The 25,973-nt window shown below is 47.1% G+C and overlaps 5 protein-coding genes and 2 long non-coding RNA genes across 10 annotated transcripts in view; 1 reads left to right on the top strand and 6 right to left on the bottom strand.

The window, feature by feature from the left end:
• Window positions 1–6,808, bottom strand: part of Pgant9 (polypeptide N-acetylgalactosaminyltransferase 9) — a 60,574-nt gene extending 53,766 nt beyond the window's left edge. For all 3 annotated transcript variants that reach the window (XM_015185315.2, XM_015185314.2, XM_002138981.3), the window contains exon 1: window positions 6,139–6,808. The gene's annotated coding sequence lies outside the window, so the exon portion shown is untranslated. The remainder of the gene's footprint in view (window positions 1–6,138) is intronic.
• An 11,165-nt stretch (window positions 6,809–17,973) lies between these two features.
• LOC117183752 (uncharacterized) lies at window positions 17,974–19,750 on the bottom strand. Its single transcript, XR_004468908.1, has 2 exons — window positions 18,264–19,750; window positions 17,974–18,180 (listed from the first exon to the last, which is right to left on the bottom strand). It is a non-coding gene; the product is annotated as an uncharacterized lncRNA (long non-coding RNA).
• A 921-nt stretch (window positions 19,751–20,671) lies between these two features.
• Sfp53D (Seminal fluid protein 53D) lies at window positions 20,672–21,273 on the bottom strand. Its single transcript, XM_033378156.1, has one exon. It carries the CDS (start codon window positions 21,244–21,246, stop codon window positions 20,692–20,694), a length of 555 nt encoding a protein of 184 aa, XP_033234047.1. The 5' UTR covers window positions 21,247–21,273; the 3' UTR covers window positions 20,672–20,691.
• A 258-nt stretch (window positions 21,274–21,531) lies between these two features.
• On the bottom strand, window positions 21,532–22,578 carry LOC4805682 (uncharacterized). Its single transcript, XM_001362004.4, has 2 exons — window positions 22,210–22,578; window positions 21,532–22,150 (listed from the first exon to the last, which is right to left on the bottom strand). Exons 1-2 carry the CDS (start codon window positions 22,542–22,544, stop codon window positions 21,817–21,819), a joined length of 669 nt encoding a protein of 222 aa, XP_001362041.2. The 5' UTR covers window positions 22,545–22,578; the 3' UTR covers window positions 21,532–21,816.
• On the top strand, window positions 22,537–24,136 carry LOC26532343 (uncharacterized). Of its 2 annotated transcripts, none has more exons than XR_001452425.2 (4): window positions 22,537–22,668; window positions 22,944–23,673; window positions 23,765–23,875; window positions 23,929–24,136. It is a non-coding gene; the product is annotated as an uncharacterized lncRNA (long non-coding RNA). The 2 variants fall into 2 exon arrangements; XR_001452426.2 differs by lacking the exon at window positions 22,537–22,668 and having other exon boundaries at window positions 23,043–23,134; window positions 23,195–23,673.
• A 136-nt stretch (window positions 24,137–24,272) lies between these two features.
• Window positions 24,273–24,826, bottom strand: Acp53C14a (Accessory gland protein 53C14a). Its single transcript, XM_001362001.4, has 2 exons — window positions 24,716–24,826; window positions 24,273–24,644 (listed from the first exon to the last, which is right to left on the bottom strand). Exons 1-2 carry the CDS (start codon window positions 24,755–24,757, stop codon window positions 24,324–24,326), a joined length of 363 nt encoding a protein of 120 aa, XP_001362038.3. The 5' UTR covers window positions 24,758–24,826; the 3' UTR covers window positions 24,273–24,323.
• Window positions 24,827–25,108: 282 nt separating this feature from the next.
• On the bottom strand, window positions 25,109–25,756 carry LOC4805680 (Accessory gland protein 53C14b). The gene is made up of 2 exons (XM_001362002.4): window positions 25,626–25,756; window positions 25,109–25,560 (listed from the first exon to the last, which is right to left on the bottom strand). Exons 1-2 carry the CDS (start codon window positions 25,665–25,667, stop codon window positions 25,204–25,206), a joined length of 399 nt encoding a protein of 132 aa, XP_001362039.1. The 5' UTR covers window positions 25,668–25,756; the 3' UTR covers window positions 25,109–25,203.
• Window positions 25,757–25,973: the final 217 nt, after the last annotated feature.

The raw sequence follows: 25,973 nt of genomic DNA, 5'->3' as shown, positions 1-25,973 counted from the left end.
AACAACAACATCAACATCAACACGACTGCAACATGCGGCATACAAGTTCTGTGGCAGCAACAGGAGAACGAACAAACTTTTTCGTATGTTGCTAATCCAATTCGAAAGCAATTTCTGTGTGTTTTGGTAGGGAGGGGGACATGGGTAGAGGGGTAGAGGGGGCAGGGAATGGAGAACTCCCCATTTACATGGCCCGAGACCATGTCTGGGGATCTGCCCACTTAGCACACACACACACACAGACCTACTCTCGAACACACACTCTTCACTCTCTCGAGGAGAGCCGAAAGCCAAGTTAGAAGACGAGTTCATTGAATTCTTCCCGCTTGGTATTCGCCAAACTCGTAAATTTTCAACATAAAAAAAAATCGAAACAAAAATAAAAATAAGAGACCAAATCCCAAAGCAAACAGGTTCCTGCATCCAGCATCTACCATCCACCAAAAACAAAGATACCCCGAACAGCCAGACACATCTTGTGGCATGGTTTGGTATGAGTTTAAGTATGAGTATGAGTGTATTTTTTGGGGCCTGCAGCTTTGGCTTTGGCCAAGTGGAATGCGGCAGTCATCTGGCCAGTCGGCCATCGGCCATCGGGCATCTTCATCTCTGGCTCCCTTGAGACCCAGGTCTTGGGTTTCGGTTTCCGATTCGGGTCTTGGGTTTTGGGTCTTGGTCTTGGCTGCATTTCACTCTGGACTTCGATTAAGTAGCTGTCAGTATGTGTATCTTGTATCTTGTGGCTTCCATCGTGCAGCTCTGCATCTCCCCCTGTGTCGGTTGGGAGAAAGCGCTCCTCGTTCGCATTGCACTTTCAAGCTGCGACCCACTTCCACTTCCAGCCAAGACCTGCTGGCCGTGGCCTTATCGAGTGTCAAACACACTAATTGATTCTACAAATATGGAAATCTAATGCCAAAGAACAGCAGAAGCAGTAGCAGCCAGCAAAAAAGTGAACCTCTAACCAAAAAAACCAGAGATTTATATCTACGGATGATACGCAGAGGCAGACACGACTCGAACAGGCAGATAGACAGACAGACAGACAGGCAGTCGGAGGGACGGCTCAATCTAGGTCTCAGGCGAGGGATCATCTCGGTCTAGGGGTCGCCTCCGCCTCCTCCTTCTTCTCCTTCTCCTTTGTGTGGCAAAACAATGGATGAGAGATTGCTGCCAGTCATTCGGATGGGATGACCTTTCAGCCTCTCTATTCCGAACCATCAATCAACCGAAAAACCGAACAAAAAATCCAAAAGAAGGCAAAAATTGTTTAAAACGGAAATGAATCCACGCTTTGGACATTAACTGTAATTGCGCTCATACACGCGCTCGCCTGCTCTCCTGCTCGCCTGCCCGCAGACCCATAGATACGTTTCTATCCCATGACGCACCAACGAGTTCCAGTCTATGGGTCCAGTCAGTTCCCTTCCCCACTTCCACTTCCACGCCACTCCGCCCAACACAACCCCACATAATGACCTTGTAACTCAACTGTCAACTGTCACCACACGCAGCAGCAGTGGCAGTGGCGGCGGCAGCAGCAGCGGCAGCCTGAATGGCCAACAGCAAATCAATAGCTTCGGCCACAATTTATAGTATCCATGGCCATAAATTGGTCCGCGCCGGCACATGTCATGACTTTGAGGGGCAGAACCCAAAGAATTCTGGCCAAAATAGGCACAGAAAAGAGGGGCGGGGGAATGGGGATGGGGATGGGGATGGCGAGGGAACCCAAAGGAGAACGAACAGAGGCGCAACAGCTCTCATTATCATATGAACAAAAGGGTTCTGTCCGTGTATCGCATACGATTTTTATGAATTTATAAAGAAAGAAAGTCAAGGAAGGGAAGATACATTCAGGAGATACATAGCCCATGGATACGAGTACTGGCACTCGCACTCGCACTCGCACTTGAGTATTCCGTGGAGGAGTGGGGAGGAGAGCCGGGAATCTAGGCGTCTGGCAATCTAATAAATATTTAATGAGTGCAATTTATTCGCTGACTGTAACAGATTTTCAGTTGCAGGAAGGAGGGAAGGCTTTTCCCAGAGATATTCGAATCTGTGGAAGCTTCTGGGGTTCTCCTTTAACAGAAGGGATTATTTCATATACAGATTATCCAGATAAGATCCAACGGAATGTTTCTCCCCATGTTTCCCAAGTGTTGGGTATCGCCTAGTCGACTCTTTAAACTCATAGAGAGGAATTTGTACGTATGTGGGATATGTACGGGATAAGCATTCCCCAGTAGCGCTTAGATATTTATGTATATTTAATGTTGTAGATACAGTGCGGGCTCTCTGGGGCGGACAGTCCGCTCAGCAGAGCTTTCACTGTTTCAGAAACTTCTTATCGCCAGTGAAAAATGTATGTTTTCATAAGCGTAGACTTAGGATAAACGAACAACAGGCCAAGGCATGCCACAGCAGCAGAGATTAGGGGGAGAGCAGACCAGAGAACAATGGAGCAAGAGAGTGGGTGTGGGGATAAAGTATGAGCAGAACTCAGATACAAAAATACAAATAGTTTGTGCGATATCTTGCACTGAAATTGAAACTGAGACTTCCGCAAAGGCCAGAAACCAGAGAAACCGGAGTAAACAGAGCCCCAGACCCAAGGCGAACCCTCAGACTCGTAATGAATTACGCATCAGAATGCTCTCCTTCTCAAGGAGAGGGATCCCGAGGAGAGAATCCCGAGCTTCCAGATGCCAAAAAGAGCTACAGAGGAGTAGGAAGCGTCCAAGGAAAAACGAATGAGTGCGAGGCAAGTGGGGTATTGGGGTATGGGAGAGGGGAGAGGGAGAGTACATAAAAGGCTGCTAAAAAGTTTTGCTCAGCATTGTTATCATCACGGGAGAGCACAGCACAGCACAGCACAGCATTATACTTACTATAAAAGGCCAGAAGCCAGAAACAAACAAACAAAATATGAGAAATGAAAAATAAACCCGAAAATCAAGCAAAAGACCAACACAACACACAGAAAACTCTGGACAAAAGATCTCTTCTGACATAAAGTTTGTTCATTCTATATGTTTACGGTTAGGGTATGGGTAAGGGTATGGTTACGGGGACCATTCTGCCAAGGAGCAACTTTCTTCAAAGGGAAATTACTGGGTCAGCCAGAAGACAACTCGAAACATGGAAGGAAGAAACCTGAAAAGCCGAAACGGAAATGGGGAATTCTAAAGACAAAGATGATTGGATTGCCAAACTGTTTCCATGGAAGATGCCACCATGAAAGATACTACTTTTAGATACTTTCAGCTGTGTTACGGATGGAGGAGTGTATCAATCGACTTTCGGGTAACCGAAGCCCTGGAACGTGCCCCAAAACATTTCCGCCCCTGAAGGAATCCCTCTGCCCCACATTACGCTGGTTAGAAGATATCGGATATTCCACTGAGGAACGTGCAGCAATACGTAAAAAACTACAAGACAAAAGAATAGTGAATAATTTTTTTCCCATGTACCACATTTTGACAACTGTTTTTTTGCTGTTTTTCTTCGGTTTGGAACAGCTTTTTCTGGCTCTTTTTTGCAGTGGCGAACGTGCAGACGTGCAAAATACGGCAATACGGCAGGCGGGCAGGTCGAAGAAGAGGTGGGAGCCGAAGCAGTAAGCAGCAGTTGATAGGAAAATTCAGAGCCAACAGCTGTTGAAAAGCAGACGACGGCAAAGAACACAGACACAAAAGATACGGAAAACAGAACCGTCGACGGTTGCGACGGTTCCGACGATCTTCTTGCGACATGATGTAAGCCACACTAAAGAGGACTAATATGTGGAGTGATTAATTTATTTAAATTAACATAAATGGCAACAGCTTTAACTTTTACCCGAGGACCGCAGGTGGGCTCCAGATGCCCCTTCCCCGTCCCGTCCCGTCCCGTCCCGTCCCGTCCCGTCCCGTCTCTCGATCCCAGTGGCCGACATAAATAATTAAAGTTAATTGCCGCCGCCGCCGCCGCCGCTGCCTCTTAATGATGCAACCAAGCATCAAACGAGCCACAGAGAGAGGGAGAAAAGAGGGAGAGCCAGACCTCGGTCAACCCCGGACTTGGTTTCAGCCATAACTCCAGCCCCAAGCACCTACTCTCTCCCTACTCCCTTTCCGCTGAGAAAGCCAGAAACTCGTTTTATGGAAAATGGAAATGAAATTAAACGGAACCCTCTCGCCCACAGGTCGTCACAGGCAACAAACGAGGGCGATAAAGGTGAATTTTTTGAAATTAAACAAATGCGAAACAGGAGTATAAACCCACTTGACGGGGTCCCAGGAGAGCATGAGAGGGGATGCCCCGAATGACAGAAAAATGTCATTTTCACCTGATTTTCCTGCTGTGGCTAATGGAGTCATTATGAAGGGTAGGATGAATGACGGCCTAAAGGTGCCGTCCAAAGAAACTGCTAAAAGAAAGAGCGATGGGAACGAATTAGCCTCAGGATTTACCCTCAAGACTGATGCTCAAGAGAAGTGTTCGCTGCACAAAACAAATGACATAAGAAAACTGTCAACAATCCGGTTGTCAAATTATTCCATTATGACATTTGAAATCCCAGGCAAAGATAACCCCCGGACGGGGCTACACTTGGCCCCAAAAGATATACCCCATTCCAACTGAAGCATTCTAATCTTATCTTATCTTTGAGTATAGCGTGTACAGCCGTGAGTAATGGTGCAGTGGAAGAGAAGAGAACGGGTTTCCAGTGGAGAGCCCAATCTGATAAAAGTTCTGAATTAATTAGAAGACTAGTATAGAGGCGGCTCTTGGGCTGCCCCTTGCCCCCTGCCGCTGACACCAATCCATCCATCTGTCCGTCCGTCCGTCTGTCTGTCTAATTTGGGCGGGTCTGGCTAGCGATGCCCGCCCCTTCCTCGGGGGAGCCGCCTTTGATAATTAATAACAAAAGACAAGTTTTTTTCGGTTCTTCTCTTGGCTGGATTCTAGGCCAGACCCAGAGCAAAACAAAACGCGGCAAAACGCACAGAAAGAGACAGCGAGCAAGCCAAAGGGTGGACGCGAGAGAGGGAGCTTTGGGTGAGGCCAGGACTAGGGGCTGGAGGGAGGAAGGCTGGGTTGGGGGTTGGCTAAGGGCTCTAGGCGTAGGACTAAGGGGTAGAGATGGAGGTGGGGGTGGCGCTAAAAGCTGTCATTGCAAAGCCAAAGGCAAATACAAAGCGCTTCCATTCAACGGTTCTTCTCCCTCCGTCCGTCCTTCTCCCAGACACAGCTGTGGGCTCGGTCAGCCGTGAGCAGGGGAGGGGGGGGTGGGGCATGGGGCAGGAGGCGCAACATAAAAATCAAATGAAATTTATTGATTTTTTCTTTTCGCACACGCCAGTACATGCAAGACGAGGGCCAACCAGTGCCAAAAAAAAAAGAGAGCAAAACAGACAGGCAAGCAAAGTCAAGGAAATGGCCAATAAAAAGTCATTTGCAAACAAAAACACGTGAAATCTGATCCGAAATGTATGAAGAATCGTGGATACCCTGTCCCCTCTGTCTTTCCAGAGAGGACTCTCTCCCGCCCTCTATTCGAAATGTTTTCCCGATCGAAGATCTCTCTTTCACTCACTCCCACCTATCAGTAACAGTAACAGCAGAGCTTCTGCTGTAGACAGAAAGAGAGACAAAAAGTCAATGCACGAAGAGCATGCGGAAGAGCTGTGAAAGAGAACTCATGCAAGACGAAAGCAACAACAACAATGAGGAGAAGGTGGGGTTTGGATGAGAACCAAAAACAACACAAGAAGCAGTCACAAGAAGAAGAAGAAGAAAAAGCAATGCCATGTAAAATGTCAGTCCAAGTTAACGGGACGCCGCGCGGCGTCGGCAAAGACACGCAACAAAAACAAATGTTTGATCTGTTGTCACGGGCAAAGGGGGCGGGAAGGGAGAGCGAAGGCGCCAGCAGGCACAGCAGCAGCAGCAGGTGCCGGGGTGGGTGCCAGCCGCTGAGGTTGTGACTTGAGACAGAATATGTTCCATCCAACCCCCAAGACAACCCGGTCGCAGGTCGCGGGTCGCGTGTCGGACGGAAGAGTGGGAAGCAAGTCTAACAACAAATTTGAGTGCTTTACTCCTCCGGCCGCACCGTTACATTTCCGTTTTCCTCTCCGTTTCACTTACCCCCGCGCAATCCACCTGCTGCTGAAATGACGGCTTCTCCTCCTCTCTGCGGCTGTGCTGATGGATACTCCTCCCTCTGCAGCACTCTCTTTGGATTCCTTGGATTCTTCACCTCCTCCAACTGCTGCTCATCCGCAAGCAAATTTATGGTAAACACTTTAACGCCGATTGCTGCTTCTGTGTTCCTTTGTTTGTATATTATTTGTTTGAAATATTTTTGAAAATTATTTTGTTAGTTTTTTTCCGATTGATTTAGAGCCGCACGCTTCGTTTCGATTTCGGAGATATGGAATTTACGGGAGAATTCGCGCTGATAATTCGTAATTTTTGGCCAACCATTTATTCGATTTGCATTTTGCTTTCGCACCTTCACAGCTGATTGCGGCCCCGTGCTGCTGCTGCTGCTGCTGTTGTTGTTGTTGTGTTGTGTCACTCTTCACACTCGCACAACACACAGGCACAGACACTATCACACACACTCACATAAGCATAGGTACGGCACGCACACAATGACAAACACCTGCGCGCGTAGAGGTGTGCTCGTCGGCGGACTCTTCACGTATTTTTTTTTGGATGGAAGAAAAGAAATGCAGCGCACTCACTGCCAACATCCAAACGTCCAACAATTTCAACGGCCAAAATTCGAATGGGGCGGCAAGGCCGTGGACTGCCAATACGCGCCAACTTCCAATTTTCCCTAGGGTATGCCGAATGTTGCGGGACATGTTGCTCGTTTCCGCGGCACATGAGTCTGGCCCATACAAATCAATGTGGCCGCAACATTTGTGCATGAAATGGTCAACATTTGTGTATGGAATGAGTGTTGCTACCCATGCAAAGAGAGCGAAAAAGAGAGCCTTAACCGATTGCAGAGAGCGTGGAGAGTTCCAACATGTTGCCAGCGCATAGCAGAGCACGTTGGGGCATGTTCGAAGCGAACTCTGGTTCGACTTAGGGTGTGGGTCACTTCTTTCTGTGTGATAAAAATTCACTGATAAGAGACACAGTCAGAGGGTTTGTGGAAGGAGGTCTGAGAATGACAAATGTGCCCCTATGCGAAAGACATTTGTGGCAGCCAGACAATTGGCTGGGGGGCCAAGAGGCAGTGGAAAGAGATTGAGGGCCACTTTTGCTTCATTCCCTATGAATATTTCCATTGAACTTCTTTCCCTAATGTGTATCTTTGTTTGTTTTCTTTTCGTTTTACGTCCAGCCCGCTCATCACTATGGCAACATCGAACAAAACTTGTTTTTGCTGATTTTATGCCGGCTCCCAACTCGAACACGCACATGTTGGCCGCTGCACTTGTCGCTCGAACTCCTCCGGCATGCACGTGGCTCATTTGCATTTTGTTGTTGCTACTTTTGTTGTTGTGGTTGCAAGGCATTGTTGCAGGCGATTTTTGAATATGGTTTGAAGCGGTTTCTGCAGAGGGTTTCAGGCGTTTTTAGTCGCTAGCTTATTTTTTTTCTTTTAACATTCTCCATTTGCTGAAAATAATTTAATTTAATTTTTTTAATTAGGGTAATATTTAGTATTAGTATATTTAGTATATTTATTATTTTAATAATTTTAAACAATTTTTTGGAAAATAATTTAATTTAATTTTTTTAATTAGGGTAATATTTAGTATTAGTATATTTAGTATATTTATTATTTTAATAATAAAGTAGGCAATTGAAGAAGTTTCAATTAGTGGCATTTGACACTCGCTCACAAACACAAGCACACAGACACACACTCCGGCAAAGTGGGGGTGCAGACACTTGTGTTGGTGCACGGGCACGCACACACGCACATTTTACCTGTACATGCGCCAACGACAACGCCGCTTAAGCGTTTTTAGCGCACAGCCGCCTGCGCGCATGCGCGCTGTTGGATGTTTTCATCGATCGCTGCTACTTCCGCTCGCCAGGGGAGAGCCAGCCACCTGCGGGAATAGATCCCCAGACGACGATTACTTCGAACTGGCTGGCAGACGTTTGTTCTCTTCTGTTCTGTTCAGGTTCAGGTTCTCAAGTTTTCTGTGAGCCATCTATAGGCTTACATTACAGATATTTATGCCCGATTATACAAAACAGTCACTGTCGCTGCGAGCCCGCATCGGATACACGAACTTGTGCTGGTTAAAGGACATCTGCTCCGCCACCCAGGAGGAGGTGTGCGCCAGCGACTCCTTGGAGCTGTGGCACAGCTGGCACTCCCAGTCGGCATCCTTGGGCCGCCAGTCAGCGCACTTGGGGCCGCGGTACTTTCCGCACGTACAGCATGTCACATAGCTGAAAAATACAGACATCCACTGAATGACACACGAAGGAAGAGAGGTACGTAGGATCCGAATGAATAAGGACTATACCAGAGACTTCTCAGCGAGGCATCGAAATCACTTGCCAATTAGTCTTCAGCGCCGACGATTGCGGGGATATTCTTTAGATATTCATTTTTCCCCAAGTCATCTCCATATAATATGCATCGGGTATTTTCAGACACACATCTTTTTAGCACGTATGTTTTGGGTGCACAAAAACAACAACAAAGAGAATTATGACGCCATTTGTGGTGGCAGGTCTTAATAATAAACCAACATTTTTCCGTTTTAATTATAGATTTCCATACGATTTTCTTTTATTGCATCACCGATCGTATGAAGCTGCGGTTTTTGATGATGTATTGCCGTTTCTATGATTGACATGAGCGGAATATTCTGCTTTTTTACTTTTTTACAATGCAAATAAAAATTAACTTTTGTTATGCTTCTTCTTCTTCCCCGCGGGAGCACAGAGTTGCTTTGACTCAGGAGTTAATGTTGTTAAGCGGCAGCAGATTATAGATAGTGTTGTAAGGGATGAAAAAAGCGCGGCGTTTGAATTCAAATTTGAAATTGTTTTTAAAGACTGGGGAAAAGAATGGAAATTTAAAAAGAGGCGAGTTTTTGGGGCGGTAAATTCAAAGCATTGAAAATAAGTGGATTTCTATGGCAGCTATAGAAATAGAGTCAACCGATTTAAATTCATTTTGCGTTAGTCATATACGGTATTCGATTCGAAGGCTAGTCCCAATAGCGAGACTGAGGCAGAGGCGGAGCTTCGATCCGGATCGTCCAAGAGGGTGCCGCAGCCCATTGCGGAGCGCAAGTCGTTGTGTTGGCCTAGGCACGCGGCCAGAAAGACACTGAGAGTCAGCGCAGATAGGCCCTGAGGGAATACGGGGTACACATTATCCGCGAGAGTTTTCTCTCAGTGGAATGCATCAGCAGGCATCTGTGTGCATAAATTAATATGAAAACATTTGCAAAAACAATTAGCACTCAGAAAAAAAAAAAAAAAAGGAATGCTAATTAGCCGAACCGAAAGCATTTGTTTCGATGCCCCATCCCACAATAAACTTTGACCGGTCAGTGTCGTCAGGTTTTCATGTGTCGTTGTTAGAAAATTGTACAAATAACGGCCACTTTGTTGGCGACCGAAACGAGTTTTCTTCGGGTGTTTTCGCCATCAATAAACACAATTTTCTGTTTGCCCAGTTGCAGTTTCATATACGCTCATGCCTGTCTATATAAAGTGGATATTCCGTATAAATATTGGCACTACTTGTTGGAGGGAGGCCCCAGATATGTATATCGGAGTATTGCGGAATAATTATTAAATATTTATCTATGGGTTGGATAATCTAACAATTCATTATTAAGTGTGGATGTTGCAACTACAGAATGGGGCACTCGTAGCACTAGATATGAGGGGATGTACTAACCGTGGGTCAAGGAAAGTTCTCCACATCAAATGAAGATCTGATAATATAGTACAATCGCCAAAAAATGTCAACGATTTCATAGAAAATCCCATGAGTTTCCAGAAATAATGATATTCCACACCATTATTGAGGACAAAATCACCCAAAAATACCCCTATTTCCCTCCTATATTCCCTATTTTGAATATAGAATATCTGCCACCTGTACGATGCAAGGCTTGGGGCTTCATTTGCGGACTGTTTTCCGTTGGCGCTGCCAATTTGCAGACCAATTGAAAATGCGTTGCACGCCCCAGACAAAAACTCATTTGCAACACTTCACGCAACGCCGGCGATTTCGATTTAGCCAAGATCAAGGGCGATAATGCCCGCAGCAGCACTACACGGGGGCTTGGAACTGCTTGGGAAGGGGAGCGAGAGGGGGAGCGAGCTGGATCTGAGTTTTGTTGTATGTACGGGACGGGGGACTGGGGACAGACATCACATTGCGTGCAACAACGTGCTGCAGATATAAATAGCCGGCAGCCAGAGAGCAACTTGCAACTTGCAACTTGCCCCTTATCCAGGCTGGCTGATCTTTACGCACAGGAGGCAGCACCACTAGCAGCAGCAGCAGCAACGACTTGCAACAACAGCAACAACATTCCTTTGGACATTTAATTAACGATCGCGATTGCAATCAATGCAGGGCTCCTCTCCAGCCTCTCCTCCATCCCAGCACAGCCCATCCCATCCCAGAGATTGGTGAATGAGCCGGCGATGGCTCTTCTTCGTGGCTGCTCTTCTGGCCTGCCTTTCCGATCCGCTCCGCTCCGTTCCGTTCCGTTGCGGTGGCCTCCTGGTTAGCCGGAGCTAAGCTGACAAATACTGTAATTAATTTTAATTGCAGCGATTGGCGCTCGCTTTCCGTCTCATTAAAGATTTAACTCTGGGCCAATGCTAGATTTTAGTATTATGATAAACCCGCGGGGGGATCTTCAATTCAAGGTATGCCTCCGCGGCATGCCCCCCCATCTAGAGTTGCGTCTGCGTCTGTGTCTGCCTCTGCCCCTGCCTCCGAGCACAGACCTAGCCATTCCGCTTGCCATTCCTGGTACGTGTTTTTGCCCCTAATTGCAGAAAATGTCGCGTGGCAAAGATTTTCTCGCCTTTCCATCAAAAGCGAACACGACCAAAAGGGGGCGGACCAAGGAAACAACAAAACAAAAACAAGAGATAATCGAAGCGATATTTCGACTATGGGATAACCGATTGTTGGTTCTATGTATATATCTGGATAAAACAGGAGAATACTGATAAATAAAGGTTTTCTGATATTTCTGGATACAACAGCGGAAAAAACAGGATTTCTAAGGAATATATATTTGTCTATATCTACAAACTATAATTGTTGCTCTGTCATTGAAATCCACCTCTCAAATGATTTACGACCCAAAAATCTGTTCATTCAAGTCTAGTTAATTTCCCAAGTTACATCCTGCCACACGACCACGGCATACCTTCTCAATGCACGACTTTCGGGGGTATCATAAATCGAGTGTGTGGGCCCTAATTTGCATTAAGTACTTTGCCACAGCTCAAAGGGAGAGTAAAGGAATTAACAAATTGATACCAGTTCAAAGGTCGCAGCAGAGGAATGGTTTTGTATCTTTACAAGCAAATCAATTGCAGATGTCAGCTTGGGTCAGTGAATCCTTGGGGAGGCGTTAGAACATCAAGGAACTGTCCTTCAACTAACCAAAAATATCATATATTTTAATGATTAAACTCCACTTTTGAGCAGCTTTAAGCCCGAAAGATAGTCCCACAGGCCTTCGCCCTGTAAAATCCTTCCCCCCGCCCCGCACAGAGTAGTCTTCCGCTTGGTCAATCATCCCCTGAACACCCCATGGTACCCGTTATCCGATTCACGTCCAATTAAGCGCAGCTTAATTAAGCCCCAACGTTCGGGCATTTTGTATTTATTTAAAACATAATATATTCGCCGTGGAAATATGGCCAGACAGGACGGGCAATTAATCAATATAATATCAATATGATTGCCGATATTATCGGGCCCTGCCGCAGACGACGGGAATTAACATAAACTGTCACTGCCATAAAAAGTGTCGGAAAAATGGAAAAACTTCTACACACACACACACAATTAAGAAGCCATAAACACATGATATGCGGGCGGGCAGGGCAGGGCAGGGCAGAAGAGTTGCATGCGGGGGCTAGTCGTGGCACGGATAGAGGTAGGTGCCTCAGCTAGGAGGGATCGTAAAAAATGCTGCCTGCCTGCCTGTGTGCCAGCCAAAAAGTTTCAAAGTGCAATTTGAAAAACAGTAAATATGTCGCGGGGCAGCAACGGGAGGAGACGAGGCACTGGGGAGGCGAGTCACGTAGCTGCCGCAAAAGTCACGGAAGTATTTTCGCATACGAGTCCTGGCCTCCAGGATCTACATATCCGTGCGGGTACATGCATGGATGGGGATGTGGCAATGACATGACTTGGCAGCAATTTCTATTCCAAACCCGCACCCCGTTCCCGTACCCTTCCCACTTCCCCTCTCACTGCCGCAAAACTCTGACAAATGGCCAAAAGGAACGACGGAGTGGGGGTATGTGGTGGTGCTGGCAGGAGGCGTGGCTGTACAGGTGTTTGCGGTAATCGGGGATGACGGCAAAGATATGTACGGTGTACGGAGTACGGTGTACGGATGTACGGTACATTCGCGCCGAAGTTGCAGCTGAGAATGACGAAAATTTATGATATTCTACGACTCCGACTCCGTCGCCGACTCCGAGGGGCTGTGCTCTTTATTGAATCGCAACGAAGGCGGGGCTGATGGTACGATTTGTAACGAAACGAAATTGAAATACCTTCCCGGGGGGGATGAGAGTGCGGCAGAGAGGTTGAGGTAGGTGGTGGGGTGTGGTATCGTTCAGGTCAAGTAGAAGAAGGTTAAAGCTAAAGTCAGCCGAAAATTGGATTCGATTGAAGTGCCCAAGAGCACCCCTCCTTAAAGCCAAATCCCTTTGAAGTCCAAAGTCCAAGGGCTGCTTTCACCGCGTGGGACATTTTTTCACCTCCAATGCCCATTCAATTGAGTTGTTTGCCGGCTCTCAAAAGCCTCACGCGGCAGAAACGGCTTATGAAGCCCCACACTGATACACCCCCAAAGCCACACACACACACACACCCACAGAGAGACATACAAGCACCGTGACAGTCTGATGCAGGTGGAAGCAAGGCTGCATTGTTGTTGTTCTGCTGCAATGTCCTTGCCATGCCACCGCTATCATAATTAGTATCCTGTGAAGACATGTGTGCGTGATGCATGTTGTACTCCTGTTGCCGCAACACACACAGACACACAGACACACACACACACACACACACACACACGTGTGGCTACACGGGACAGGTGGCTTTGTTAGCCAGTGATATATTGGCATTTAAGCCAGGCCGAGAGTGTAGACTGTAGAGAGCCCACTGCCGCTGGCATATCCTGGGCTTTAAAGGACACTGAATGAATAATGCCAACCAATTTGCCTAGACGACAGGCGACGAGCGACGGGTCCTGCAGCCCGGCCAAGGACTTCATTAAACTGCAAAAATAGAATTACCAAACGGGCTGTGTGGAGGGGGGGCTGAGGAACCTAATGGCAGCTTAGACCCCAATTAAAACAAAACCCAATGGCAGCACAACGGACAGCGGACAGTGGACGGGCGACACTCCAAGAGAAAGGAAAACCAAACTGAAGAAAAAGACAAACACAGCAACAACAGTCATCCACTCCAGCAGGATGGAATGGAATGGGATGAGATGAGATGAGAGCGGTGCTTCTCTGTTAGTCCGGTACTCTAGTACTCCGGTGATGACCATAAAACACCTTGGCTAATTTCCGCAAATTGTTACAGCTGACGAGTGAGAATGAATGGCCCCAAAACGAGTGAGAAAATGATTAAGGAGAGCAAAATTAATGAAGGAGCCAACGAAGAAGAGCAGAAAGGATATCCAGGCTAATGCTTCCACCTGAGAGAAGACAAAAAAGACCCTGGAGATGAGTGAGTCCCGTGTCTAGTGCTCCAATTCGGGAAACATTCAATGGCAGAGTATATGGCAGACGATCTGGAAGTCCTGCCACTACTCATGCAACGGAAAGCATTTATTAAGAAGGACCCTGCAGCAAGCAGTTGTCGTTGTGGCCGTTTGCGGCACGTACGCTGCTGTACAGCTGTCTCCGGAATCCTTTGCTCTCGGCCTGGGACTTTTCCCAATTAACAGCAGCTGCATCGCCACAAACAGCTCTGCCGGAACACTCTCGCTCTGGGAAATGCATTTAAAAGTGGCAAAGACTTTCAGTCGTCTCTTCGATAACCTCCCACGACTATGGTGTTATCCGCTTTAAGCCGTCCCGCACACCCCCCATACGGGGGAATCCCCTGCCTGCAGGGGACAGGGACAGTGAGGGGACTCTCTGTCGCCATAAATTTGCAGCGCCAAAGTGATAATGAAAGTGTTTCCTTCCGTTTTGGCCAAACAATGTGCCAAGAAAAGGAGACACGAGGCGAGAGGAAACCCCCGGAGGACGCCACACAGAGAGAGAGAGAAAAGAAGAAAGGATATACGAATGGTTCGATACTCTAAAAGGTTCTCTTTTCGATAAGGTTCTCTTCATTAAATGTTTTCCTGAAATAGAGAGTCCCCTGAAAACATGGTACTTCCAATGGGAACAGCCTTTATTTTGGAATGCCACGGTGTTTTTCGTTGGAGTTGCTTCCACGAATACAGTGCGTGTAGATAGTATACCCTCTCTTATCCTTTGCTGCACTGTTCGAAGTTACCTTGGCTTTTCCTTCCCCTTCTTCAGAGTCCTCCTCCTGCTCCTCCTGCTCCCCTGTTGCCATCCATTCATCTTTCAGCTTGGCGCACTCCGCTGCGCTCCGTCGCCTTCTGGCTTTTCACTTGGCTTGTTTATTGTTTTCCGCTCAGCGAGAAATTCAATTTCGGTGGCAAACACAAACACACAAACAAAAACAAAACCAAGAAGCACGAATCCTGGAATCGAGGAGTCGAGGCATCGAGGGAGGCAGGAAAACACACGGCCAGGCCAAGCAAATGAAACGCAGCTCCAATTGCTCCAATTGCATTTGGCTTTCGCTGCAAATCCACGCTCTGGATTTATGTATGCCGCAGGGGGTTGCAGGAGGGGGGGTTGGCTCCACCATCAGAAGACACGTTTAATTGTGGGCTTAAACCGAGACTCTGGACAGACTCTTGTTCGAAAACAATTAAAGCGGACTGGACTCCTTCTCTTTGGTCCAAGGCTTAGGTCCAGCGGAAGAAAAACAATCGCGAGGAAATGCCTCCTTTTTCCTTTTCCCCTCGCCTGAAGCTCCTCCTTCGCCATTTGCTTCGCCGGCCAAAAGTTGCAAGTCCAAAATGACCGACTGTCCTCGCGGAACTGTTGAAGCGCGGCCAAAGGAGCAGCAGGAGCGCAGCAGGCGAGGATGGATCCCCGAGGATGCTACGGAGTGGCATGCACCGAAGCACTTTACACAAAATGGCTTCCAGCCAGTTTTAAGTTTGGGCTGCTCGCCCCGGCACTCGCCCCCACACCACTGCTGTGCCACACCTCCAAAAAAACGAAAAAAAACCCGGGCAACAGCCAAAATGTTGCTTTGCCTGCAGTCGTGACCCTCTGTACACCCTGTAGTTTTAGGGGCGTATATTCTTTGCAGACCTTTTCAGACTATATGCTATATGAAGGTCCTATTCTCACACCGAGACTTATTCTTCGGCAAGTGCCGCCAGCACAAGACGCACAACCGACAAAGAGAAAAAGAGTAGGCCCGAGAATGCAAAAACAAAATACATGTAGTTCAAAAAAAGGGACTCCACGCTCTTGCATACAGATCATATCTAATGGGCCTACATCCAGTGGAAAAAGGGATGTCATTCTGCAATGGACATCTGGCAGTCGAATCCTTTTCATATTTGTTCGTCTTTTCGGGGAGGTCCAGACCGTGAACGGGGGAAAGGAAAAGGAGAGCGGGGACCGGCCATAAAATGAGGGAACTATGACAAAAGATTGCAGTGGCAAAAGTTTGGAACAGCGTTAATTAATTTTGCGTGCGTTGAAGCCTGAACTCTGGCGTCGAAGCCTTCAAGGGTCAATTGGTAGCCCATGAACCCCACACCTTACGCTGCATTAATGAAGTGCACAAAGACGGAGAACCCCCCGTGGTTCCTAGATCGAGAACTACGTTTGAATACGAATGAAGATATAGCTTACTTTTCAGTATCCTTGGGAAGTCCTTCTTGGCTATTGGCTAGTCCACCTAAAAGGATAACAGACTTTAGAGTATTAATGCGTTTATGTGTTGGACGGACCTGGAGGGTTCTGGTAGTTCTTAAACGATTGTTTATGCCTTAAATAAGATCCAGAGCCAATCCACATGTGTAGAACGAATTGACTTCACCTCCCCACTCCTACAAGAAATTTCAAGTGCTCGGGGATGCTCGACAAAGTTTCCCTTCGATAACCGCACTGCAAACATGCGATGCAATCAAAGTTGCACCCACAAGATGTCCTTCGGTTCACTCTATGTTATAAATAATGCTTCAGATAAGTTGCTGTTCAGCTGCTCTTCGGTTTACGTTTGGCGCACACCCAGGCCCAGATACTTAACGAGCTGCTGTTGCACAGATACATTGCGGGGCGACGTACGGAAGCGCCAGGCAGCCTGATCTGTGTTCCCCCATTGATTTTGTCGGATGGACGCACCCGCGTACAGATGGACGGCTAATGGAAATGGCCCCGGAGGGAGGTACATCCGGGGATTGGCCCAAGGTGGCGGGGTTCAGAAGCCTCCTGGTCAGGCCCAAGACTATCTCCGACTCGGCACGGTGTGCGGTGCGGATTTCGAGTATCCGGCTACGAGTCTGTTGCACATCAATCACCGACTGGAGGTCCCCTGATGGAGAGTCTGTTGAAGAACCGTCATCTCAGTAAGGTCACCCAGATGATATCGATTAGTGCCGGGGCCTCTGAAGGACGCTGGCAAATACCCTTTCCCCGGGAGAACACGGGAGCATCCCTCATCATGCCTCACGGGGCGTTTGGGTATCGGAAAGCAGCAGCTGGTGGAGTTGGAGCTGCCCAAAAAATAGTTCTTCTCCTGTAGAGCTCGTGCCCCACAGACTCAATAATCCCCGATCGGTGCAGCGAAGCGGCGAGCATGATGTCCTTCGACCCTGTCTTTCACTGTTCGGGTTACTATTAATTTCCGACTCCTGTTGCAGAGACTCTCAGAGTCTCAGTGTGGACTCTGGACTTTGGAATGTGTAATTAAGCTGCCTCGAATTTCCCTCCGCCTCTGCAGCCGCCCCACCCGAAGACTGCTATGCTAATGACCAGAGCGAGATGCTCTTTGGCGCTGGTACGAATTCCTGACAGCGATAAAATTGTTTCCCCTAACCACCCCCCGCCATCAGTTGATGGCATGTTTAGTCAGCGGCTTATGCGCCGTATGCGCAATGTTATCTCAAGTTCCTGTTGACCAGAATACGAGGAGTGTCAAGAGGTCTCTCGTCTGCATGAATTGATTGACACGGGAAGCGACAACAACAGCGGCAACAGCCACACAAAATGTGACTGCAAAACAACTTTATTTGCGAGAAGTGGCATTCATGAAATATTCATGCAGGCAAAAAATCAGAACAAAACAGAACAGAACCCATGCCACTGCCCCTGCCACTGCCCCTGCCCCTGGCCCAGGACTGTCAGGCGATGGAGGAGACAGAACTCCTACAGAACTGTCAGGCTGCCTGAGAGGCTATAGAATTTATTGTGGCTCCAGGCAGAGAGTAGTGGATGGAAATTGAAGGCTGCTTCAGGCTGCTGCAAGTGTTGCAGCTTTTTATTGTCGATGGAAAGGACTTGTGTCTATCGAAGGCGTCTAATCGATGTTTAGGTTCGATTTTATTCACCCAAGCTCACTTTAATCGCAGCTTATCGATAGATCCCATGTTTCGATAGCGGTCCACGAAACTTTTAATCGGTTTTTGATAAAAAAAAATCCACTTTTCAATATGTATTTGCGATGGAAAACTTTCCTTTATATTTAGTTTCCCTTTTTCTTGGTAAAATTCAATTTTTCCACACTCAAATGTTATTGTTTGAGAATTCATTTATCTATATAAATTGTTCCGGATGTTTTTTGTGTACCTTGAACCTTTTTCCATCGCCTTATCCCATTTCAATCTCCTCTGGCCTCTTCTGTGCACGACTGCCTGCTTCCTACGGACAAACCATTTATTTGGTCAGCTTGGAATTGACCCACATTTGACACAGCTTAAGTTTCTCCATGCCCATATACGTACATGCCATGTTTGTCCACGCTGATAGTCCAGGCTGCCACCAGAGCCCCCTCCCGCACCTCACCTCACGACCCTGATGGAGAACCAGGAGAAGCTCAGGCAGAGGCAAACTTTAAAAGCGTCCAAGCCAAGCCAGTGGCATCGATGTCGTCTGGCACTATACAAACTATAAATTGGCTTAAGCCCCCAGACAGCCAGCCGGCGACCAGTTTTGGAGTGTGTTCCCATTCTCGGTTCCTTCCACAACGAGGAGAAGTAGGAGGAGGATGGATGCGGAGGGAGGATAGGACAACAGTGGTGGCTGGCAGTGGTGTACAACGTTTGACACTTTTGAACTTTGATGTACGGCATTCAATCTGTGATTCGGGTCGGGTCGGGTGGGGTCGGGGGCACTCTATCGACTGGCTGGCTGGCTGGCGGAAAAGTTTCTTTGTGGCTTGTCATGTTTTCCATTTGATTTGCAATGATTTTTGCTAATTTTCCATGGCATTCACTTTGACAACATTGCGGCTGTCTCAGTATCTGCCTCTTCTGCTGCCAAGATTCCCACGAAAGATGTGCGACTTATTCATCGTCATCGCCATCCCCATCGCCATCATCATTGACTTTTACCCGATACCGATGCGAACCTGTTTTCCCATTTCCATTCCCATTTGGCTTCTTTGGCCAGACTCTTCGGCTGCATAGATTACAAGTGGAAATTTTGTAAGTGCCCCCAAGCCAAAGTTATTATTATGATTAGGATGAAATGAGTTTTTTCCGATGAAAACTTTTTCGCTGGAGATTTTCATTTCGCGGCGGAAAGCGAAACATGGAAACTTTTACTTGCAGTGAAAATCATGGGCATGACCAATCAAGTCAATAGTTCCATAGTCCATAAAAGAACCGCCGCCCACAGTACTCGACTGCTGCGTTCGGAGCTCGGTTCTGATTGAGACGAATCGGGGGAAAAATCAAGGACCACTAGGTACTACGACTTCTGTTCATGCATTAATCATAAACTCAACTCAAACCCGGAAACTCAAAACGGAAATTCGCATCCGTCTTCATCATCATTAGGGGCATAAGGGGCCGACATACAGGCGGCTTCCCACAGCATTCTTTCTCCTCCTTTGGCTCCTTCCTTTGGAAATTAAAAATTCATCTGCGGAATTTTCCTTTTCGTCCCTTTTTTCAGTTGTACAGTTGTACATTCGTTTTAAATGAATATTAATTGCGATTCCAATTGCGTTTGCCTTTGCTCCACGGGCGACCATTGAAATTGGGCCTCCATTTTTCCTCAGACTGCTATGCAAAGCGGCATTCAACGCGGCTGGGCCAGGAACTCCATTAAGCCGTAAACTAGGCATCGACAGCCGCCGCTTTTGATTCAATTAAGCGCAGCGGGAGCCCGAATAAAGTGCCCGGATTCGCTCAAATAGAAGGCTCTTCACTCAGGCAGAGCGAGTACACTGAGAGACAAGCAAGCCCCAAGTAGGTTGAAGCGGGATAGAGCTCAAGAAAACGATAAGCATAAGCACGCAAGAGAGGGATGCAGCTAGGCCTACTGACACCCAAACTCAAATCTCACTCAGTCAGCAATGAGCACTTTTGCGGTAAACATAGCATTGAGGTTAAAAACGAATTTAAAATTAGAAAATCCTACAACAAAAATTAATTAAGAAGCATGTTAGCAATTATCTTGAGTGCAGCCTCATAATGCTGTTCCTGGATTTGAGTTGATTGTGTACGGTGGCCTGCCCTGATGTCTACACCGCAGAGAAAACTCGCTCTCTGAATAATGAAAATTGAATTATATGCTTAATAAAACATCTCCAGTTCCAGCCCGCCCACACCCGCAGGAGCTAAACGAGTAGAGATTTGCTCAATTTGCATTTGCCCGGGCACAATATTCCCTTGTACTTTTGCTTACATTTTCAATTAGCCATTGATTGGTCTTCACGGTCGAATGCAATACCAAAGTACTACGCATACTTCAACTTAAATTGAGTTATTTGTTGGCCAGCTCTGCAACGTGGCCAAGGGAAGATCATATTCTGTGTTTATTAACTCTTACCTGACTCTTACAAGATGGCCGGCGCGCCGGCGGCCTCTCAAAAATATTCCTTTGCAAGGCAGCGAAAAGTTACAATACATACATATGTATGTATGTAATCTTCTATGTAGTTAGATTTTTATATTAATCACTTTAGAACTCATTCAATCAAGCAGCTACACATCGGTAATTGCATTGGAATGTGATCAGTTTTTGGCCAAATTTGGAACAAAACAATAATCACAGCGTCTGAACTTATTTAATCTTTCCCTAACGCGTCCTCAACAACTGATCAAGACCAGTGCTGGAAAATTAGCATATCCTTGGACTTGCGATAAATATTATCGATATTCAATAACAAAGAATTTAAACAATATTCTGAGGAAAATAGATGCTTTAATAGCTATAATCATCACTAAGCTCAGGAAAACCAGCAGAATCAATGTCTCTCACTGACTCTGAATAATATTCATTACCTTTGTAGTCACCGTTGTAATCACCATTTGGGTCACCATTGTGATCACCATCGCCAATAGCATTACCATCGCCAAAATTGTTACCATCGCCAATACCAAGGTCATATTCCGACGGCATCTGACGCCCAAAATTCTTTTTAGCTTTCTTTGGCTCGGGTGGTAATCCCGCCTCTGAGAGCATGGGCGGCACGACTTTCTTCCTACGTTTTCCGTCATGAGCGTCCCCCGGGTCCTCATCATCGTCGCCGACTTGGCACACCTCCACCTTCCAGCACGCGCCATTATTCCTCACGATGAATGCCTCCTCGCAGCCACAGCCGCTTTGACAGCGATGGAAGCACTCGAGGCCGCGGCAGCTGCCGTAGCAGTAATGGTAACAGTCGAAGTAGGTAGTGCCATGACAGGGAACAGCCGGATGCGCGCTCACCAGCTTTATCGAGAGCCAGCAAAGTGCCACAAGGATGAAAGACTTCATTGCGGCAGCAGCGAAAAGCGACAATAACTGAATCGAAAGTCCATTCCAGAGCGTGACTCTCGGCCGCTGCCAATTGGAAATGCAATTCGAAACCGGTACGTATCAAATCGATTGGATTCTGCCCTTAATTGCTATCCACTAACGTAACAGATTACTTCTAAAAAATCCATGTATATTCATCACTAATTGAATAATCTTTCATTGATCTCGCCAATGAAGACCATCCATAATAGTGGGATTAGAAATTAGAAGAACTGCTGAAAATGCCATCTACGAGCGTACGTATCGAATCGATTGGCCTTGTGGCCTTTATTTTCTATGCACTTGAGTAACAGCTTGATCCTCAACAGGACGTCGACAATGTTCCTTTGCGGACACTCTTTGAAGTCCGGGATTAAGCCCTTGCACGGCACTACAGCTGCTCTCGGGAAGATACAGCTGGCTGCCACGCTGAGGTAGACAACGTGTGAGTGATGGATCCTGTGGATCCCAAAGCACTGCAGCGGATACAGCGCTGCCTGCGTATTGAAATTTCACATTTTAGCCAGCTCATTGTAGGTCGCCGCACATCTAGTCCCTTGGTGGCGGGCCACGTGGTCGGAGGACACTCTCGAGCAGATTCGGACCGGGCTGGTTCTTAGGCCGGGGCGTCGGCGTCAGCGAGCGGGTGTGCGGTGGGGCGTCCTCCTTCTTGTGGACGGCAGAGGTGGCCGCACGGCGCAGCCGAATCTTCTCCTCCATTTTGCTGGGCACCATAAAGCAGTTGGACTCCTTGTAGACCGGCTTGCGGCGATCGTTCCAGGGGAAGGTCCACTGAATGGGCGTAAAGTCGCGCCTCCATGGCTTCCTGGGCTTGAACCAGCAGTCGCAGGTCCAGTCCTCTTCGCCGGGAGCATCGTCATCGCTGAAAGAGGTACACGGTTACCTACCGAAGGAGAAAACGCTTGCGGATCGGCTACTTACCCACGCACATATACGCGAACGTACCGCGAGGACTTGCGGAAGAGCTCGAGGGCCTCGTTAAAGGTCAAATCCAGCGCGGGGACATCGTTGATCTGAGTGATTTCATCACCGACGCGCATTCCGCCGCGCTTGGCCAGGCCCGTGGGCGACACATTGATGATGGTCAGCGGCTCGAACTGGTCGTAGCCGCCCGACACCTCCATGCCCCACATGGCGTCGTAGAAGCTCATGATGCGGCAATCCGTCTCCAAAGTGTACGTCATCTGGAGCTCGTACTCCACATTGTCGAACGCCTCCGAATCGTACTTGGGCACGTTAATCTTTGAGTCGAACATACTGATCTCAACAATGGGTGATCTCGCCCTGGCAATGGAAACTACTCGTACAACTGAAGCTGCTGCAAGTTGCAAGTGGACGTGGCACTGTCTCGCCCAGCGTCTAAGTTGTCTGGCGTTGGTGGTGTGTATCGGTCGCTTTTATAGCCGCTAATTGGGGAGATTTGGCAGCCTCTAACGTGATCTCCTGAAGGCCAATGTCATTGTTGTTTAATCGTCTTGCCAAGTGCAGTGGGAACCATGTACGGAAGAAAACCTCCGATGAGTGTACTCCCCGATCAAAGGTTCCTCTTCTTTCGGTTTGATTGAAGAAATTGCCAGCTTTTATATGTGGTTCCCACCGTGCCTTGAGGGGAAATCAATTCAATTGATTTGCATTTAATTGTTGTCTATTTTTAGTGGCGTGGCTGTGATTTTGGCTGACGGAAACAACGGCGGCTAGCCCCAAAAGCAGTCCGAAGAGGAAGAACCCGTGGCCGCGTTTGGCCATTGAAAGTGGAGCCGCTGCGAGAGCCAAGGGAAACCAAGTCCAGGTCCAGTTCCAGTTCTTCTCCACTCTGCTAAGCAGCTTCAGCAAGTGCTAACAACCTGTCCGTCCAATGCTGCCGCTTCGCGTCCAAGCGATTTGATTTCACTGACCTCAATTACAGCCGCCGCTGGCCAACAATGCAACTGCGATGGACTGCAGAGCTGCAGACCTGCAGCTTCTGCCTCCGCTCGCCTGCCGACTATTGAATTATTCATTTGCTCAGACCAAAATCCAACAAAAGAAGAAGGAAGACCAGCGACAAAAGTCCATAAAATGCTCTTGTGGCCAGCGACGAGGGAGAGCAGCTTCGGAATGGCAAATGGCAAACGGCAAACAGTGACAACTCGCCTAATTACAACGAATCTTTGGCTCTGCAAAGTAAATTTGTCCACTCAAAGAGTGCTTGAACCAACACAAAACCCAGGCCCCGAGAGTGCCTGGTACTGGGGCTTATGCAACGACACTCTGCAGTCTCCAGTCGGGGATTTGCATCAGCGAGCGTGGCGAGCTTTTGTTTCCATGGAATTTCTAAGCAACAATAGAAAGGATTTGGAGCGGAGTAAGCGAAGCGACCATGGAACTGAAGCAATTACTTAGCAGGTGCCAGACAAAATTTGGGATTACGAATAGATTGTCTCATACTATCTCCATATGGGTCACGCTTCCGACTAACATTGTGTTCACGTTCTAGGCTTTATCGGACGTTCAACAGTCACGAAATGGTTTGCAATTTACTATATAAACCAGCGACAATGTTCGGTGAACTCAGAATCAATCAGCATGAAGCTTCCTCGACTGTTTCGTGAGTATTTAAAATTTCCGAACGTGTGCAAATATAAACCCTTACTTTTTCAGTGCTCTGCGGCGCCCTGCTGATGATGATGATGCCACTCTCCTGGGGCCTAGATCCAGGATTTCTGGAGTATATAAAAAAACGTGTGACAACCTAAAATATCCCTTAAGTGTATCATATTGAATGGACTACCAGCAGAAGCCTTTCTTAATCGATTCTTAAGTTTTGTTTTGATGTAAAATATACCGAATGGCCTGATTTTTAGCGCAAGTTTCTTGTGTTTCTTGCAGTTTCACATAATTTGACATTCTGCGAAGGATTCCGTTTGATAATCCAATTTTTTGTGGCTTGCTTTGGGGAATCAAACGCTTGTGACGATGATATTCAGTTTGCTAAGCCTCGCAAACTCCGGGTATGCTCTGAATTTTTATTGAAAATGTATAATTTATTGTAGACCTTACTCCTCAAAGCAGTTCAGGGAGTCTAACTTTCGTTCCTGGGGCTTCAGCAAAGTGACAGCCGCCGAGAACATCTGGATAAGGCAATCGGGCTTATGGTAGATCGCCTTCTTGGCAAATTGGTGCACGATTCGAATGTACTTGAGGAAGCTATTGCCCTTTTCCAACTGGGGTTGATAGTCAATGCACAAAACCAGGATCTTTATTGCAGGAATGGTGTTTTCGATCAGCAAGGACACCCCGTCGTTAATCACCTCGAAGCACTGCAGGTACTTGTCAAAATCTTTTGAAAATGCCTGGACCTGACTCTTATGGCACAGCTAAATGACGAATGGCATCGGTATGGATCGGATCGAAGCAAGTAGGGCTAGTAAGATGATAATATACTCACAGCCAATAAGCTCAGCAACAAGGTGACCTTGATCAAATGCATTTGGGCTTTCTCTGTCTTCGTAGGTGTGTGAGGCTTGACGGCTCCAGTCCCAACGTTTGAGCCATCAGAAGAATGTGCCCTATTTATAGGCCACAGGATAATCCCATCAGCCATGCTCGCGGCCATCACAAATGATCAATTTCAGGCTCTGGGATCGCAAATCTGCAGGCTTAGCCATTATCCGTAATGAATTCTACGCGAGCATAGCGAATTTTGTCCGACCTTGAATCTAAAACCTTTTCTTATTGAGTTTTTTGCGGCTCTCTTGAAACGCTTCGGTTGAAAAATTTAATCAATTAGCTTGCTTAGGAAACAAGAGTGGTTATTCGTACTATTAGAAAATCTTTGAGATCTGATTGATATTTTTGCATGCAAATGCTTTCGATATATTGCAATTTGGGATATATTTATACATATACATATATGTCCACGTGTGTATATCCTTTCTACAAGATGTAGTCTTTCTCCTGAAGGCATTCCAATTCCTCGATTTGTTCGGAATATGGTTTGATCAGTTCCGTTGCCTGGGTCACCAAGAGCTTGAGGCACTTTGGATTATTTACGACCAGCTTCTTAAAGAACCGATAAATGTTCTTTAGGTACCATATCGATGATTTTGGCTTGCCATCCTTCGGTGGAAGCGCCGTATAGAAGGAGCATATCTGCATCTCGTAGACCGCTGGAATGACGTTGGTGACGACCTTGGCCACCGCCTCGACGCCCACTTGGGCGCACTTGCTTAGCTTGCTCCATTGGGGGTTAATTATGGCCTGTGCATCGGTTTGCTTCGGGGCCAGGCAAATCTGTGGGTCGTGACAGTCTTTACTGGTTAAGATTACTATAAGGAAATCTAGCTGAAGATACTCACAGCCAAGAAACTCAGCAGTAAAATCGACCTAAGCACGTTCATTGTGATCGGACCCAGCTATGAAGTGTCTGATCAATCATCTGTTCTATTTATAGAGCTTGAGAAAACTGTATTCGTCATGCTTCTGGCCATGGCTAAAGGATCTCTTCGCACCTTAATGCTTAATGCGTTAAAAGCCTCCCATATGACATTGAAACCCATTCATAATAATTATATAATACCCTTATCAAGGGATAAACGATGGGTTCTACTTTTGATCTCCCCAGAGGTAACAGGACTGTCAAATCTCTCCGAATATTGATGTACATATGTATTTATGTTAATGTAAGTATAAAGGCAATGATAATG

Source organism: Drosophila pseudoobscura, chromosome 3, assembly GCF_009870125.1.
Source record: "Drosophila pseudoobscura strain MV-25-SWS-2005 chromosome 3, UCI_Dpse_MV25, whole genome shotgun sequence".
Lineage (NCBI taxonomy): Eukaryota > Metazoa > Arthropoda > Insecta > Diptera > Drosophilidae > Drosophila > Drosophila pseudoobscura.
Note: the sequence above shows the minus strand (reverse complement) of the source record. Positions and strands in the feature narration are given on the sequence as shown.

Bases quoted from the DNA above. Each gene is read 5' to 3' on its own strand.
- Sfp53D (XM_033378156.1), bottom strand. From the start codon at position 21,246: ATGAAGTCTTTCATCCTTGTGGCACTTTGCTGGCTCTCGATAAAGCTG.
- LOC4805682 (XM_001362004.4), bottom strand. From the start codon at position 22,544: ATGTTCGACTCAAAGATTAACGTGCCCAAGTACGATTCGGAGGCGTTC. The intron at 22,151-22,209 runs GTAAGTAGCCGA...TACCTCTTTCAG, and splicing joins GTTCGCGTATATGTGCGTGG to CGATGACGATGCTCCCGGCG.
- Acp53C14a (XM_001362001.4), bottom strand. From the start codon at position 24,757: ATGCATTTGATCAAGGTCACCTTGTTGCTGAGCTTATTGGCT. The intron at 24,645-24,715 runs GTGAGTATATTA...TTCGTCATTTAG, and splicing joins TGTTGCTGAGCTTATTGGCT to CTGTGCCATAAGAGTCAGGT.
- LOC4805680 (XM_001362002.4), bottom strand. From the start codon at position 25,667: ATGAACGTGCTTAGGTCGATTTTACTGCTGAGTTTCTTGGCT. The intron at 25,561-25,625 runs GTGAGTATCTTC...CACGACCCACAG, and splicing joins TACTGCTGAGTTTCTTGGCT to ATTTGCCTGGCCCCGAAGCA.